Source organism: Phascolarctos cinereus, unplaced genomic scaffold (assembly GCF_003287225.1).
Source record: "Phascolarctos cinereus isolate Bilbo 61053 unplaced genomic scaffold, phaCin_HiC Scaffold_4;HRSCAF=312, whole genome shotgun sequence".
Classification (NCBI taxonomy): Eukaryota; Metazoa; Chordata; class Mammalia; order Diprotodontia; family Phascolarctidae; genus Phascolarctos; species Phascolarctos cinereus.
This window is the reverse complement of record NW_027555847.1, coordinates 604,323,818-604,341,944: the sequence shown is the minus strand read 5'-3', so window position 1 is coordinate 604,341,944 and position 18,127 is coordinate 604,323,818. Positions and strand designations below refer to the sequence as shown.

The 18,127-nt window shown below is 35.7% G+C and overlaps 1 protein-coding gene across 1 annotated transcript in view; it reads right to left on the bottom strand.

Moving 5' to 3' along the window:
- Positions 1–18,127, bottom strand: part of PKHD1L1 (PKHD1 like 1) — a 202,046-nt gene that overhangs the window by 107,945 nt on the left and 75,974 nt on the right. The window contains 12 exon segments of the mRNA XM_078153706.1: positions 1,552–1,740; positions 3,596–3,700; positions 6,725–6,867; positions 7,552–7,744; positions 8,244–8,375; position 10,036; positions 10,189–10,310; positions 11,978–12,097; positions 12,100–12,141; positions 14,447–14,557; positions 16,359–16,464; positions 16,748–16,870. Coding sequence (XP_078009832.1) covers positions 1,552–1,740; positions 3,596–3,700; positions 6,725–6,867; positions 7,552–7,744; positions 8,244–8,375; position 10,036; positions 10,189–10,310; positions 11,978–12,097; positions 12,100–12,141; positions 14,447–14,557; positions 16,359–16,464; positions 16,748–16,870 — 1,387 coding nt within the window.

The window sequence follows — 18,127 nt, the reverse complement described above, 5'->3', positions numbered from 1 at the left end:
TTTTATACCTATTGAGCTTAAGATGTCTATTGGACATCCAATTAAAAATGTTCGAAAGGCAATTGGAGATGTGAGATTGGAGGTCAGAAGAGAAACAGGGTCAAGAAAAGTAGATTTGAGAATTATCAGCATAGAGATGATAATTAAATCCATAGGTACTGATGGGATTACCAAGTAAAATAGTATAGCAGAAGAGAAGAGGACCCAGGACAGAATCCTGAGGGACACCTATAGATAGAAGGTGTGATCTGAAAGTCTTGAAGCATCAGTAAGCAACCATTCACTAAGTACTCACTTTGTGCCAGGTACTGTACTAAGCACTATGGATACAAAGAAAGGCAAAAATGTGGTTCCTTCCCTCAAGGAATCAAAGCTTGATGTTTCCTGGCAGAGAGAAGTCTTGGTCACAGCAGAGGTGTTAAACATGTATCCTGCTATCTCATACAGCCCATGACACTACTGAGTAGGACTAAATCCAAATCAAAATGTAATTGGGAAATATTTAACAAAATAAATAAAACTATAGCACAATGTTAATTTGTGGTTTTCTAGGACAATATGTGGCCAGGAGGGTTCTGTTGCTGTTTGAGTTTGACACAGGTTGATGTACAGGTTGAACTAGTTGACCTATATGGACCCACCCAACTCTGAGGATCTATGAGAAGGAAAAGTTGCTAGTGACCAAAATGAAGTATGGAGAAGACAAAAAGTAGATCAACATTCTTCCAGGTAACCAGACACAAAGCGTAAATGACTGAGTGATAGTTTCCTGACACTGGAGTTGAGCTCTGTAGCTTCCTGGAGATTCACCGGAACAGCAAGTATAGGAATGTACAATACTTCACACATAGTATAGGCTGTTATCTATGAAATCCTTTCAAAACTTCTCTATCTTCATCAGAAAATGTTTGAGATGGGTCTCTCAAACATTACAGCAGACATTATAGCAGAAACATAAAATAGTTGCTTTCAAGTATTTAAAGGGTTTTCATGTGGAAAAGCAGTAAGACTAATTGTATATCATCTTAAAGGGCATAACTAGGACCAATGATGTTTTAACAATGCAGTTCCATATAATGAAGATATTTTAAATAATGAAAGCAGTTTAAAAATGAAATGGGCAGATTTATGAGGCTGTGAGTTCACCTCAGTCCCAGAAGCTTTCTAGCAGTGGTGGATATACAGAATAGTGATCGCCTGTCAGGGATGTTGTCAGGAGCAGTTGCTGCACCAATTTAGAGGATAATGTCTGAAGTCCCTTCTAAGACCGTAGGACCTCTGAAAATGTACTTAAATATTTAGGATCAATCATAGGATCATAGATTAAGAGGTTTCCTAGTCCCCTCTCCTCATTTTACTGATTAAAAGACAAATCCAGAGAAATTAAGTACCCTGTGGGTATTTGAGTGTCAGAGCTAAAATTTGCACTCTGCTCCTCTGGCTCCAAATCCAGAATTTCTGTTACTGTGTCACACAATTTGAACAAAATTGATTTCTTCTTACATTCAAGGAAAAGATACATATTACAAATTGAACAGAAAAGAAACATACCTGATGGGGTTTTTTGGTTTCCACTAGTAAATCCTTTGCCGTCGTAAATCACATTTCCAGGACTAGAAACCGAGAAAACGCGATAGCCTATTCCTCTGATGAAAGGCTGAGCTTGCCATTGCCATATCACTGTGTCACCCACAGATATATTTAAGACTGATGGAGACCATGCATATCCTTCTCCATAAACTAAGACCAAAAAGAGAGAGGCCATTTAAAAGGGAAAGAAGAAAAAGAGAAGAGAATGAAAGTTTTATTGAATATACATGTTTACTGAGCTTAAAATAGCTTATAATTAACATTCTAACTTCCTCACATACAGAATTTAATTATTTGGTAAAATAAGCTGAAATCAGAGGAACTAAGATGGTGAAAAACTAAGGGGAACCACAAAGATTAATTAAGTGTGATTCATCAAGAGGCTTCATCTGGAAAGCAGGAAGTCGCTAAAAGACTTAGTCACAAAAAGCACCAAGATTTAGAATATTTTCTACATGTCCAAAATCGAACTCATTATATTTTCCCACAAACCTCCCACTTCCTAACTTCCTTATTACAGTGAAGGGTATAACCATCTTCCCAGTCACCCAGACTCACAATTGAAGTTACTCCTTATTCTTTCTCATCCCTCATATCCAATCTATGGCCAAGTTTCATTGATTCTACTCGCATAACATTTTTATATGTCCCTCTTCTCAACCCTGATACTGTCACACCATCCTGGTCCAGGCCCATATCACCTCCCACCTAAACTCTTGCAATAATCTTCTGGTTGGTCTCCTTGCCCCAGGTCTCTCTCCAGACCTCAGTTTTCAGCCTTCACTCAGCTGCCAAAGCAATGTTCCTAAAGCACAGATCTGACCATGTCACTATTCCCCACCACCACCATTACCTCAGTTATCCAAAAGATCCATTGGCTTCCTGTCACCTCCATGATCAAATACAAAATTCTCTGTTTGGTATTTATAACGTGCCCCATCCGTTTCAGTCTTCTTATATCTTATATATTCTTATACCTTCTATACTTATACCTTTATGCATTATACCCCTCATATACTGTGTGATCCAGTGCCACTGGTCTCCCTGCTATTTCTTGCACATGATACTCCATTTCCAGACTTTATACACTGTCATTAACTGTCTCCTATATCTGGAATTTTCTCCTTCATCATGTTCACCCTCTGGCTTCCTCTAAGTCCCAGTTAAAATCTCACCTCCAGGAAACCTTTCCTTATCTTCCTTAACTCTAGTGCTCCCCTCTGTTGATATTTCCAATTTGTCCTTTACATAGTTTGTTGTACATATTTGTTTTCATGTTGTCTTCCCCATTAGACTGTGAGGTCCTTGAGCTATGATACTCCCTGAGAGTGAAGACTGTGTTTTGCTTTTCTCTGTATCTTTAAGTCTGTCACATAATAGGTGCTTACTAAAGACTTATTAACTGATGACAGTTAACTGATACCTTTGAACATATCAAGCTGTTTAGAGCTAGACACACCCAAGAATCTAAATACCTTCCCATCTCCCATGAGCAAACATTCATATGTGTGTGTATGTATACCTATATCTCACCAATAACAAACTAGGGAATAATGGCAGAGGTCCCATATTTCTGGGAAAAGGTCTAGATTTGAGCATTGGGGAACCTCTGTATCTCAGATTGCCCAGGTAAAAATGGAGGTAATAACATTTGTTTTTAAAGTACTTTGTCAAAAAGTTGTAAGATAAGATGAAATAAAAATAATTTTATTTGGTTCCTGAGGACTTCGTTAAATTCCTACTCCAAGTAGTCCATGTAAGCTGAGTGCCCAGCAGATAGTAGTGTAACAAGTGTGATTTTTTTCTTGTTGGAAGTCCAAAGAAGAGCTGATACTGGATGTGTCCCAAAAGAGAGATTTTCTCTTCTCTTATAGCCAACCAAGGGTGGAGGAGGGGATATGGAGAAATTTTTCTAGGAGTTTTTCTCTACTTGACACAGTGGCCCATCCTATTTGACACAAGTAGAGAAAAACTCCTAGAAAAATTTATTAGTGTGGACTCATACCTGAATCTTCTCCTTGGTTGGTAACTCTGAACACATTTGCTGTTGAATGAAGAACACATGTTATACTGTTCTCTGAAGAGGATGTCACATCGCAAGGAAATGATCCTAGAGAGGGTCAAATAAAAGTTGTTTTCTCAGGTAACTATTTTAAGGAGAGATATAGTTGTTTGAGTTGTACAGAGCTTTTTAAACCTTAAAGCCAGAAAAATTGGCTGTGGCTTAATCACTTAGGAACCAAAGGTCTTCCAAATATTTTCACCCAAAGCATCAGGCTCTTTGTTAGGTAGACTTTAACATAGAATCTAGAGTTAGAGGGACCCTAGAGATAATTTTACTTCAGGCTTCCAAAGGAGAAGGCTGAGTGGCAGAAGTGTCTGGAGAAGGACTTGAGGTGAATAATAAGAGCAAATTGTGGATGTGATTTCAGGGCTTCAGAGGAACATCAAAGACTTTATTTAGGAAGGAAAAATTTGGGAGGACTTCAAGAAGAGTTGAAGAAAAAGGGCCTGAGTTGCAGGAAGACAAAGAGAAAGAGACTTATTCTCAGGAGGACTCAGACTGAAATACAAGGATTGAGGAAAAGGACCTAAGGGCAGGAGAAGTGGGAAGAGCAGAAGCAGTGAAGGACTCAAGGAGAAGGAAAATAAATGATGGGAGTTGAAGGAGGAAGAAAAGGGGAAAAAAGATAAGGCAAAGTAAGAAAAACTCAAGGAACTTGGAGCCGGTTGTCAAGTTAAGAAGGACAAAAGAGTCTGTAAATGTTTAACAAGATTTGAAGATGAATTCCAGGCATCCTCAAACAGTTTGAAAGACAAGTACTAAGGAACTTATTTCTGGTAAGTATGGAGAGCATGGGCAATCTTTCAGAGACTTGCTTTGACTGTGTAATATTTATATTTTTTTCCAGAATCAAGACACTGCTATCTAGGTTCAGAATGAAGGCTGGTCTATCTCCTAGATGGGGAGGTGAAGGTATTTGGGCAATTCCTTTCCACACTCCACAGTATCAGAGATGATAAATTCTTTCTAAAAGAACTAAAAGTCACTCAGTCAATAAGCATTTATTAGTAATGCCTACTATTAAGTGCTAAGAACGGTGCTAAGTGCTGGAGATATGCAGAAAGTGCATATCTCACAGTACAATGGGAGAGACGACAGAAAAACAATTATGTACAAATGAAGATATAGACAGGATAAACGGGAGATAATTTCAGAGGAAAATTAAGAGAGGATCAGGAAAAGCTTAATGTAAGAAGCAAATTGTAAGGATAAGGACATGATCATCATTCTGTGCAGTCTGCCCTTTTCAGACCGTATCTAGAGTACCTTTGAAAGTCCTGGGCATCACATTTCAGGAAGAACATGAATAATCTGGAGAGCATCAAGATGAACAAAACCAGGATGGTGAAGACGGTCAAGTTTATATCATGTAGAGATAAGTTGAAGGAATTGAGGACACTTAGCCAAAAGATCAGTCAGTCAACAAATATATTAAATGCTTACTGTGTGCCAGGCACTGTGTGAAGCACTGGAGAGTCAAAGAAAGATGAAAGGTCTCTGCTTTTGAGGAACTCACAAGTTAATGGGAGAGACAATGTACAAATTACTATGTGAGAACAAGCTATATAAAAGATCAATTGGAAACAACAGAGGGAAGGTACCAGAATTAAGAGGGATCTTAGTAAGGGACATAATAGCTAAGTTCAAGTACCTGAAGGGCTGTCATGTGAATGAGGGATTAAGTTTGGCCCCAGAGGACAGAAGCAGGAAAAAATGGGTGGAAAGCATAAAGAAGAAATTTGGGACTGATATTTGGAAAAACTTCCTAACAATTTGAACTATCCCAAAGAGGGCTGTCTCAAGAGACATTGGGGATCCCCATTTCTGAAAGTCTCTGAGAAAAGGCTGGATGACTATTTTGGGGTAGATATTAGAATGGGATTCTTTTTCAGATATAGGTTGGATTAGGTGGCTGCTAAGGTCCTGTTCAACTCTGAAATATAGATTCTGTGACTCTTTAATATGTTCAATCTCAGTTTAGCCAATGGTTCTATTCATAAATGATCCCACACTCCAATTAAACTGGAACTGTACCCCTCATACTGATGCTCAAGCAATAGTCTGTTTTTCCCATTTGGGCTTCATATTCGCTGTGAGATTTGGTGGGTCTTTTTCATTTGTAAAAGGTAGTTAAATATGGCAGATTGAAAAGAGCCCTGGATTTACAATCAAAGGTTCTAAGTAGAAGTAGGGAGAATGAGTTTGTCTATAACAGAAACCTTCCTAACAGCTAGAGATGTCCAAAGCAGGGTGGGGGAGGGGAGGTGTTACCTTTCTTGGGAAGGTGTGTGCTTCCCCTTATTTGAAGTCCTCCAGGAAAGGCTGGATAACTACTTGAAGTAGAGAAAGTGCTATCAAACTCAAACAGAAGTGGGGGGAGTGGGAATAAGCAATAAATAAGTATCCCTGCCAGCTTCATATTGACTTAGAAAATCTAAATTAACATTAACTATGTTTTATTGTATTTTTATTCATTTTGTTAAATATTTCCAAATTACATTTTAATTGGGTTTTGGTAGCACTCTGGAGTGTTAAGCAATGTGTATGAGAGTTCTGCTGTTGAAGATATTTCTGGTTAAACACAGATTAGACTAGTTAACTTCTAAAGTCCATTACAACTCTGACATTTTATAATTGTATAATGAATTATCTAGTTTCACCCCTCATTTTACAAATGAGGAAACTGAGGCCCACAGAATTGTGAAATGATTTGCCCAATGTCATGCAGAGCCAGAATTCAAACCCAGGCCCTATGACTTCAAATCCGGTGATGTTACTTCAAGTTTGATTATTTTGGTTCTTAGCAAGATAGGGAATTATTTTCCTCTTTGACTCGATGTTCTCTATACAGTACATATTCAGTAAAGTATTTCCAAGCAAATGAGTGAACTAAGGCAAGCCCACTTACCAAAAATAAATAATTATATACTATCAAAGAACATTGAGTCCCATGAGTTTGTAGCATTCATGTTACTAAAAATGCATCCAGGTTTTGCTTGCATCTTCCAACTATCTTGATAAAAAGATATAATTGAAAGCATTCTTCCAAGGAATAATGAAAAATCTTACCAAAGAACACACTGTTTTCATTTGGTGTTGTGCTGAATCCAAAGCCCATTAAAGTGATTTCAGAACCACCATATAATGAGCCTTTCTGTGGAAATATATTGGTCACTTGCAAAATATACTGTATGGAAACATTTAATTCTTCACTATAAAAGAAAAATAAAAAAAGTTTTCATTGAGTATTCCATGGGCTCACACCACTAAATTTTTGCCATGAAATAAATTCTTTAGGAGAGGAGAAAGATATGAATACTTAATATTATAATATCCAGGAATTATAATAAGCTAAAAGGTGACTTGATTTTATACCCACACATGAATTTATTTATGCATACACATACATTGCGTATATATGTACATACACACAGATTTATTTAGCTAGAACACCTCACCCCAAAATCTAGAGACATATTATTGCTTCTGAGACACACTTTGGGTCTTCCATAAAGAAAAGTAGGCAAATAATTGAAATTATAACATATGTACATGTATATGTAAAATTAAAAGCATTCTCATTATCCTCAAGATAATACCAGCATCAATGCTACTACTGTAGATTACTCAGCACTCCTGGAGATATCCAGAAATCTATATATCTTTGTGATTGTTCATTTAGTTGGGAATCTATCAATAAACAACAAACATATTGATGTGAGTTCCTTAGTCCCATAATATTAAAAGAGAAGAATTCTGAATTTGGGAATGTGGAAACTTGAAATTTTATTTGAACTGCAGCACCAGCTTACTTGAATTTCCCCAGTTTCATTTTGCTCAGATGCAAAACGTAGATTATTTTTATTCTTTGAGGAACTCAGATTCATAACTTGTACCTTGATGATGCAAATCCCCAGTTTCCAACTTCTACACAAATGTCGTAGTTCCCAGGAGACAATTTGGGTAGAAGACATGTAATATCTGTGAAGTTCCAGTGAAGAATAGTACAATTTTCTCCTCCAACATATACCATATTCTGTGAGTAATCATTTCCAAAATTATAGCCTTTAATAGTTAAATTTACTTCTCCTATGATTGCAAATAAAAAAACAGCAGTTTCAAATGAAGGGCCACCAGAATATCAAGTTCAAAGTTTGCATCATGTGTAAAAATAAGAATTAACCTATTCATCTTCTATGGTTTACTATGCCTAAAGAATTCCTCCCCTAGTTGGTAGTCAACCTCAGAGTGATATGTCCCTTCACACTGGTCATTGGACAGAAAGTCACAGGAAGATTAAAAAACTTTTGGAGGCAATTGAAGAGTCAGTCAAGATGTTTGGTCACTAGATAGAACATCCTGACAAAGGGTGCCACACAACTCTTTCCTTTGCTATTTCACTCAGAAAAAAAAAAAAAAAGAAATCCGGGACACTTTACTTAAATATTTCTATTCTAGTATCATAGCTTAAAGTAAAGAACTGGTACAGCATCTGTGATAAAATTTCAAGTTAAGCACATAGTAGGAACTATCCTTTTAAAGTAACCTATGTATGAGATTTCTTTGATCTTATAAAACAGTTCCTTACCCTGCAGCATTCGTATTTTTGGACTAAAGTACGTTATACTGGGAGTCTGTGAGATGTTGTAACTAAACGCAGAATTAGCACTTGCTTGTAGTCCATTGGTGATAACAATAATATTAAAAGTTCCCTCAGCTCCTTAAAATAAAAAAAATACTGTAAATAACTAGAAAATGTAAACCCTTTAAATGAAATCAACTAGAAATATTCAAGTCTAGCTGTTTCCTTCTAGCTCAAAAAACATTCATTTATCAAGTGCCTATCTGGCACCTTATTATAAACATTGGTGATACAAAGATGAAAAATAGAAGAAGCCTTGCTCTCATGGATCATATCATCTTTTTTTTGGAGAAGGGGAGACAAAGTATATATAGATAAATAAATAATAGACGTATGCAAAGTAAATACAAAGTTATGGTGGGACAACAACAGGAAAGGAAAGACCTTGTGTAAGAGATAGTGATTGATCAAAGACTTCAATGCAACTAGGGATGTCAAAAAGCACAGGTGAGGAGGGAGAGCATTCTGAGGATGGAGTACAGCCTTTGAAAAGGTATGGGGGCAGGAGATGCATTACTGTGTACAGAAAGTACAAGTAGGACAATTTGCCCCACACTTGGCTCTCTTTTCTGAGCTTGCCCTCCCTAACTTAGATAGACAACAGAGAAAACTCAGAATTTTGTCTTCTAACAATGATACCCTTAAATACTCTTATGCAATTGTTTTTAAAAGCATAGTTTACAAATTTAACTCACAATCAAGATAAGGAGGACTAATTTTGTTGAAATGATTTTTTTAAAAATATAATTAAATTTCAATTTTTCAATGAATCAGACTTAACAATGTAAACAATATGAATATTCATTCATTCCTCCATTCAACAAGCAATTATTAAATATTAACTCTATGCAGAGCTAGATTGTGAAGATTACAAACATGATCATGACAGGTTCCCTACCTGCAAGGATATTAAAAATATAGTATAATCTAGATGTTCTAGACATGATTTTAATATATAAGTAGTATCTAAAAAAACTGGAAAGTTTTGACTTTTCCTCCAAATGTCAATATACCTGAATGTGACTTGTGAATTTCCTGTATTGACCAACTGCTTTCATTTTTTTAGTGCTCCATTCTAAGAGATCAAGATCACCACTTGAGACAAATACAAACACTTGATGGTGTTGGCTCAATTCCCAGTCAAGAAAAATGTTCTTTACACCTCCTGGCCCAATATTCTATACAAAGCATATATTGAATAAATTCTGGTTGATGAACTGGCATGATTTTTAAAAAGTCAGATTTCTTTATTTCTCTACCACTCAGATGCTCATGTGTAAAATAGTGGTTCAATTTCATGTTTTTAGAAAAACCTCCTAAGTTGCAGTTTAAAAAAAAGACATGTCTATATTATTTGTGTGATGATAAGAAAGTCACTTCATCTTTCCAATCCTCAGTTCCCACATCCATATAATGGGAATAATCTTTGCAACCCTCTTTCATAGGGTTGCTCTGAGAAAAGTGTTCTGTGTGCCTTAAAACACTATTAATGTGAATTATCCCTATCATTGCTTTAAAAAGACCCACATTCTAAGCTTCTGTCATACTGACTGAAGTTTGACATTGACTTGGCACATTTTGCTGCAGCTCTTATGTCTCATGTAATTTGGTTTTAAGTTAAATGATGATTTTCCCTTACAATGTCAAATTCTATGAGATCAGTAAGATCTTTGGTTGTATTTGTGCGTGTTTTTAACACACATAGAAACACTTTGTTTACATTAAGCCTTTCTGTAACTCTTCTAATTTTGTGACAGGGTTGATCCCTAGGGTTGTGTTACTTCATATCAAGCCCAATAATTAGCACTGGAAGCAGAGCTATTCCCACCTCTTAAAATCAAGGGATCACTTACGGATACATTAGAAAAAAGTTGAGTAACTGGTAGTTTACCTTTGGAGTTCTGCATTTTATCTCATTCAGATTTCCCTTAATCACACTACAGCTTTTATTTCCTACTAGTATCTTGGAGTCTTCACCAAAGCCAAATCCAGATAAAGTCAGCAATATGCCTCCTACAAAAGGAAGGGGAAGTGGTGGACAGATCCAGGTTGAAAACAAGAAAATGCAATTTAATGCACCTCAAATTTTGATATTCATAAGAGAGATAATAATAGAGGTCTAAAGCATTATCTTGATATCATGTTTTAAATAGGCTTAGGGTACACAGTCTGCTATCATGGAATCACTGCTGGCTTATGCCCTGAAACCTGGAAGTACAGAGTTGAGAGTGGGGGTCTAGAGATGAATATGGTGATCTAAGAAGAAAGCATGCTCCAGTGAACCATCAAGACTTTTTACCACTATTCTGGGGGAGGCAAGGCAGCATTCTCATATTGGCCCTACTTTCCTTATTATCATACCATAGGTTGGATATAAGACTAAGTTAAGACTTGCTACTACCAAGCTCCCAAATTTTTCAAACTTGATTGAAATTTAGAACTGAGCAGAAAAAAGGAGGGAAAGTGGGAGACAGGAAGGAAAGAAGGAAGAAAGAAGGAAGGAAAGAAAGGAGGAAGGATGGGTGGAAGAAAGGAAGGAAAGGGGGAAGAAGGAAGGTAGGAAAGATAGAAGGAAGGAACAAAGGAAGGAAAAAAGAAAAAATGATTTTCTGCCTTCCTTTCTTTTTTTCTTGTTTTCCTTCCTCTTGTCAGTTAGGTGGCATAGTGCATAGAGCACTGCTCCAAAAGTCAGAAAGACCTGAGTTCTATATGGCCTCAGATGTTTCCTAGCTGTGTGATTTTGAGCAAGCCACTTAATATCTATTTGTCTCAGTTTCCTCAACTGCAAAAGGGGATAATAACAGTACTTACTTCCCAGGGTTGTTGTGAGGATCAAATGAGACAATATTTGTAAAGCACTTAGCATAGTAGGACCTATACAAATATTAGTTGTTGTTGTTATTGTTAGTTACTAGTAGTAGTGGTAGTAGTAGTAGTAGTAGTAGTAGTAGTAGTAGTAGTAGTAGTAGTAGTAGTAGTAGTAGCAGTATCTTGATCACAAGACTTTTGTTGCTACTATGCAACTCAGGCACAACATAGTTTGCTATGAAAAGTGGAGTTGTTGATAGTGGGTAGATAGCCTGATGATGAATAACCCCTTTCACACAACTAGTGATACTGATAGAGAAACATGTAATAATTAACAGTGTTATTATATGAATTGAAAGGCAAAGTGATGGCATTGAAAGAGCAATGGAGTTGGAGTTAGGAAAGACTTGAGTTCACATGGTGTCTCTGAAGCGTATTAACTTTATGAACATGGACAAGTTACTTGAGCTAAGCTTCAATTTCTCATCTATAAAATAAGGATCAATAAAACTTATTAATTTATTGACATTTATTAATAGCCTATCTCAAGTGGTTGTTGTTAGGATGAAATGAAACAATGTATGGGAAATCTACCTTCAACTACTATGTGTCAGTTGGTATTACTAAATGAGAATATAAACAAGTAGTTAATCTGATTTATGTTTTGAAGGAGAAAGAAAATCAGTCAGTCACTCATATTTAGTTCATATTACCTTTCATTTGAAAACCAAGAAAATAAGAGTTTTAAAAGAGATGCTTTAATTTATTTTGCTCATGTGAACATTTGTATGACTTTGTTTTCAGCCTGTTCTAGGAATGTCAGACAAAGTAAAAGAAAACATGTGCATAATCTTTTGGTTCAGCATAATTACCTTCAAGGCTCCCTGAAGTTGGCCAGATTTGCAAAATCTGAGTGTTATAGGTGAAGCTAAACATTTCTCCCCCTTCGTGGTGTGCCAATCCCATTTCAGCTACGGAAACAGCAATGGGAAATTTCCTGCTTTTCCATTAAGGATGTGACACTTGATTTCATTTTCTTGCATTAAAAGTAAAAGAAATAAATTATTTTTGCCAGCTAAAATTATAGAAATGCTCATTCAATTTTTTTTCATATTATGCCCTGACATGTTTTGCACTGTTACCCTGTATAAGAAAATTATCTATTTCATGTCTTCCTATTAAAGATATAAAATCTTTACAAACATTTGCTTACAAAGGACAGGGTGTCTCACAAGTCTTAAGCTTTAATAGCTGTTTTAAAGGCAACAGCCCTGGGAGGTAGGTGCTATTAAAATAGCAATTATATAGTTATTAAAACTTAAAACTGCACCAAGACTTATGAGATACCCTGTATCAGATGTTCCATGGAGCCAGTTAGCCATTACTCCAATGAAAACGCTGAGCATAGAAGACTTTCCGTGAACAGTGTTTTCTCAACCAACTCTTACTGTTTTCTGTGAAGTAAATTTCAAGCAGCAGATAGATACACACACAAACTTTAATAGCCAAAAGGAAAAAAAGAGCTCAATGAATTTATTGAAAAGAGACAATATACTCCATAAAGTACATCAGCATTGGTGACCCCTGACATAGCAATGCATCATACTATTTGCACACAATACATCAGACAAAATAATGCTGGGATTATCGGGAAAGGCACTAAGAACCGAACAGCAGATATAGGTATCTCTTAGTACGGAATTATGGTGAATCTATGCCTGAAATACAATGTCCAGTTGCACCTACAAGAAGACATCAAACTGCTGGATCAAATCTAGAGAAAGACCACCAAAATGAGCAAGAGGATGTTGCCTCTGAGGGTGGACTAAAACCATTCTGTGTTCCAGGCCCATTGGACCAGGGAGATGGTCAAAGTCTAGAAAAATCATAAAGTCTACATGTAGCAAAGGGTGAATATAATTTTGCCTATCTAATTCCAGATTGTTAACCTTAGGGATCACACCTAAAATGATTAAAGAGGTCATTTTAGAAATGAATATTTTCCTATAAATTTATCTGTTAAAGAATTTTTAAGAGAAACAAACATTTGTGGGGTTCATTACCCCACAAAGACAATAGAGGCTTGAAAAATAAATAGGTTTTTTAAAGCTATAAAATGTTTTAAACCTATAAAAATTCACTCATTCTTTCCCCTCTGTCTAAAACCATATTCATATAAAATTATTATTATTGTTATTCTAATTGTTATTCTCATTAACATTTACCTAAAATGTGCTAAGCACTCTGCTAAGTACTTTATATCTTTCTTATCTTTAATACAAAGCAAGACAAAAAATTGGGAGGTTTCTTGCACTTCCTTAAAGGATGTGACCTTTTTGTGTTAAAAAAAAAAGCAAATCTGCAATTTTTGCTAGCTAAAATTACAGAAATGTTCATTCAATTTTCTTCTTATTGTGCCCTACCATATCTTGCATTGTTTTACTCTGTACAGGGATACCTCTAAACCTTCCCTTGACCTTACTAGCCCCTTAAGCTATCATTCTCCTCCCCTTCACAACTAAATTTTTTTAGTTTATACTCCTTTCTCCAGTTTCTCCTATTTGCTTCTACCACAATGGTGGCATTCTGGCATATGGCCACAAGATTACTAAAAACAAAGCTGAATTAGAGATTCATAATGGGCTGTTAAAAGAGGCAAAGATTTGGATGGGGAGTCAAAGGAGAAAAGAAGTTAGATGAGGTAGCTAGGTGGTACAATAGACAGAGTGCTGGACTTGGAATCTGGAAGACCTATGTTTGAATCTTCCTTCAGATATTTATTAGTTGAGTGACCCTGAGTAAATCATTTAACTTCTCAGCCTTAATTTCCTCAATTGTAAAATAGTAATAACAATAGCATTGACTTCAAACGGTTGTTGTGAGAATCAAATGAGATAGCATATATAAAGCACTTTGCAAACCATAAAATGCTATATAAATGCGAGCTATTATTTTACAATAGACAACTTAACTGTGTCCTATTACAACACGTCTGACAATGACATTGTTAGAGAAAAATACTGGGAACAGCAAGAAAAACAATATGGCAAACCCAGTACAGCAAATCTTCCATACTGGTGTTCTTAAGGCACAACTGGGAGCAAATAAGATTTTAATCGGTCAGTTTTATGAGGTAAGAAATCAGCAAAGCACGGAGGTCAAGATTTCCATCCATTACACTAAAGGAACCAGTTTGATATAGCAACCTAAATTGAAAGGGAAAAGGCATAATCCAAAGCATCTCCAATTTCATTTTACTCCTACAGAAGAATTATTATTTTAATATTCCAATTTGATTTCATTTCATCTTAAAATTTATATGTTAAAAATATGTGGCTTACCATAAGCAGAAAGAATAGGACAGTCTACTGAACCAATAGTAACTGATGTTGCTGGATTTGAAGAGAATCCAGAGCCTGATATTGTTAGAATTGTTTTTTCTTCATATGATCCTGGGAAGATTAAATTAAGATGTTAGAAAAATAGAGTCTGGTATTATTAAACTACATTTTGATGGAGGGGAAAATTGCATTACAATGTAAACAGTGAAACAAAAAGTAAATCTAATCAGAGATTAAAATATATTTTGAGCAATAAAAATGCTGATTACTCTACATTGCTCAATGCGTATGACCATTGAAGAAAGCATAACAGCACTGAGTTCAATAGAAGTAAAAATATACACAAACTAAATACTTAGTAAAGTAAGAGAAGGGAGATTATTTCTTTAGGAAATTGACAACCAAGTTACATTTATAGTGGAAGAAACTGTTTTTCCATTTTTGAAGATAGGTTTGGGGACAGGGATTAAATTTGCAGATTTATTGGTGGAGTGGATTCCCAAATGAGAAAATTCCCTCCTCTGAAGCAGGTCAGCACCTACTCTGCAACTTGCAGTCTTAGAGATTTGGCTAGAACACTGAGAGTTTAAATGATACTCCCATGGTCACACACAGGATATAGGATTTGAATTCAGGTCTTCCTGGATTTAGGGTCAGCTGTCTATCAACCATAGCAATATAATTGGGGTGTGCGTACGTGCGTGCGTGTGTGTGTGTGTGTGTGTGTGTATGTATTTGGAGACAGAGAGAGAAAGAGAGAGAGATAGAAAGAGAGAGAAGCCTTGGTACCAGGAAGATCAGTGTTCGAGTCTTGCCTGCAAACACATATTCAGTCACAGACAGACTACAAGGAAGTCACTGAACCTCTCAGCGCCCTAGGAACTCACTTATACCAGGAAGTTTTCATACTGAGACTCCCCTAAGTGAACATAATCATGTCTAAACCAAAACCAAAAAAATGAAATATATTATCAAGTAACAAACAGGGACAGATGCAAAAATAAGTGCAAATAAAATTAAAAAGCAATAATGAACTCACAGGCACATCATCTCAATTCTACCAGGAAGTTTGTACAACATGAATTATCTTGAAGTGAACCAAATTACTAACAAAGGCCCTGAAGAATACATGATTTCCCTCAGAAAGATGCATTACTTGTAAAAATGCCGAATTTTTCTCATACCTAATATAAAAATAGCACCAAGTAATGGTGCCAGGATAAGGCACTTCACCCAAAGAAAATAGGAATTTTTTCCAGCTAAGCTTATTTATTGGTATTTATTTTAAAAAAGAGTTCTCTTCTTCCTTACAATACTGATGCTAGCTAATTTTAATTATGGGGAACATTAGGCAGACACAAATTACACTTCATCATTTTTTCTAAACACTATCAAAACATTTCTTTGATGAAAAGATAAAATGTGTGCTCTACAGCTCTCAGCAATAGTTCTGGTCCCACTCATTCATCAATTCTCCAACCTGATCATTGCCTTTTATGAGAAAACAACTGTTATGTTACAACCCCTTTAATAATAAATGCACTAGAAAAAACAGTCACAGATGAAGAGAGATGCTAATTAATGCAATAACCAGCATGGATGGAAAAAGATGCTTCAGTGTGTGGAATGAAATGTAAAAGAGAGAAATTTCACGCGGTTGAAAGCAGAAATAGATACAGAATAGTGGCTTTAGCTTCAAAGGGAAAGCTTCATTGTCTTTTCAATGACAAGTAATTAATCCCATTTCCTTTGCTTTCTTTGCTCAAAGGATTTCATGCTCTCATGAATTTTCTAGTATGTGTGGACTGTCTGACTCTTTGGAGTGACATTGTCATACACAATTTTTAACTGAGTTAGCCTTTCAGTGATAGTATTCCTTCTATACCAAATATAAAACATAAGAGGAAGTTACCTTGACTAGGACTTGTGACCAAAATTATGGGAGTGTTCAGTGGATCCCATTTATATCCACAGTTACCCGAACATTTAGCTGGAAGTCCATTGATATAAACTTCAACCTTCAAATAAAAAATCATGGGGTTATAAATCATACCTAATACTATTCTTCCGCAAGCCACAAAAAATTATTGGGTTAACCCAATATTAACACATGGGGTGTGTGTGTGTGTGTGTGTGTGTGTATGCATGTATGCATATATACATACATACATACACATATTTGTATATGTGTATGTATATATATAATTTGTGATACATATCTTAAGTGTACCTTAAATTTCTCTCCTCCTACCCCCATTCATAAGGGAGACAAACACTACAGGAAGAGTGTTTCATAAATACCTGAGGCTGCTGGTTGGCTGTACGAAATAGGTCTCCTAGTATGTGCTGTCTGAATAGGCCACCTTCAGTTATCTTTGTAACTGTAACATTAGCCTCTTCTCCAGTGATGTTGAAATCTTTAATCTGTTTTTATATATAATTACTTGATAAGAAAGACCATATGATAAATGTGACATGCTACATTCCTTGCTTTGTTTTTTTTTTCTAAATCATTAATTTTAAACATGGAAAGAACAAATTAAAAAGAAAAAAATAAGTATAGAATGGTTTTCATTATTACATTAATATTCTTTGATAATAAATGCATTTTAGAAATTGTCATATTCTATACTACTAGGAAAAGTTGAGTAGAACCATCACATTATTATAAGAGCAGGAAATTGTTTTTACAAGTAATTGGGGCATATTCAAGGAAATAAATAAAAACACATTTTTAAAAAAGAATAAAAGCTCCTTGAGAATAGGTACTGTCTATTTGTATCCCCAACATTTAGCAAAATGTTTGACACACAGTAAGTGCTTGATAAATGCTTTTCTATTTATTTATCCTCTCTCCCCATATCTTTAACATTTTTGCATCTACTGACTCCTTTACTATTGCCCACAAACATGCCCAGTTATCCCTCATCCTTAAAAAGTTTCCCATGACTATATAATCTCTTCTAGTTATCTTGCTCTACCTGTCACTCCTTTAACAGCAAAATTCCTAGGAACAGTAGTCTATACTTTTTGCCCCCATATGCTTACCAAATGCTTGCTTACCAGTCCCTTGCAACCTTGCTTTCAATGGCTGAACAAGTTGTATATGAATGTAATGGAATACTATTGTGCTATAAGAAATGATGAGCAGGTAGACTTCAGAAAAACCTGGAAAGACTTATATGAACTTTTGCTGAGGGAAATGAGTAGAACCAGGAGAACATTGTACACAATAACAGCTACAACATGAGATGACTAACTTTGACAGACTCATCTCCTCTCAGAAATGTAAGGATCCAAGACAATTCCAAAGGACTCATGATGGAAAATGCTGTCCACATGCAGAAAAAGAACTATGGAGTCTGAATGCAGATTGAAGCACATTATTTGATCTCTCTCTCTTTTTTTTTTTTTGTTTCTTCTTTCTTGTAGTTTCTCCCATTGGTTCTAATTCTCCTTTACAATATGACTAATGTGAAAATAGGTTCAATATGAATGTATATGTGGAGCCTATATCAAATAGCATGAGGTTTGGGGTGGGGGAAGGGGAGAGATGGGGAGAAAATTTGGAACTCAATATCTGGAATATGGAAGTGAATTTTGAAAGCTAAAAATAAATAAATTTTTTTTAAAAAAGCAAACTAATCTTGCTTTCAATTTTACCATTCTATTGAAAACATT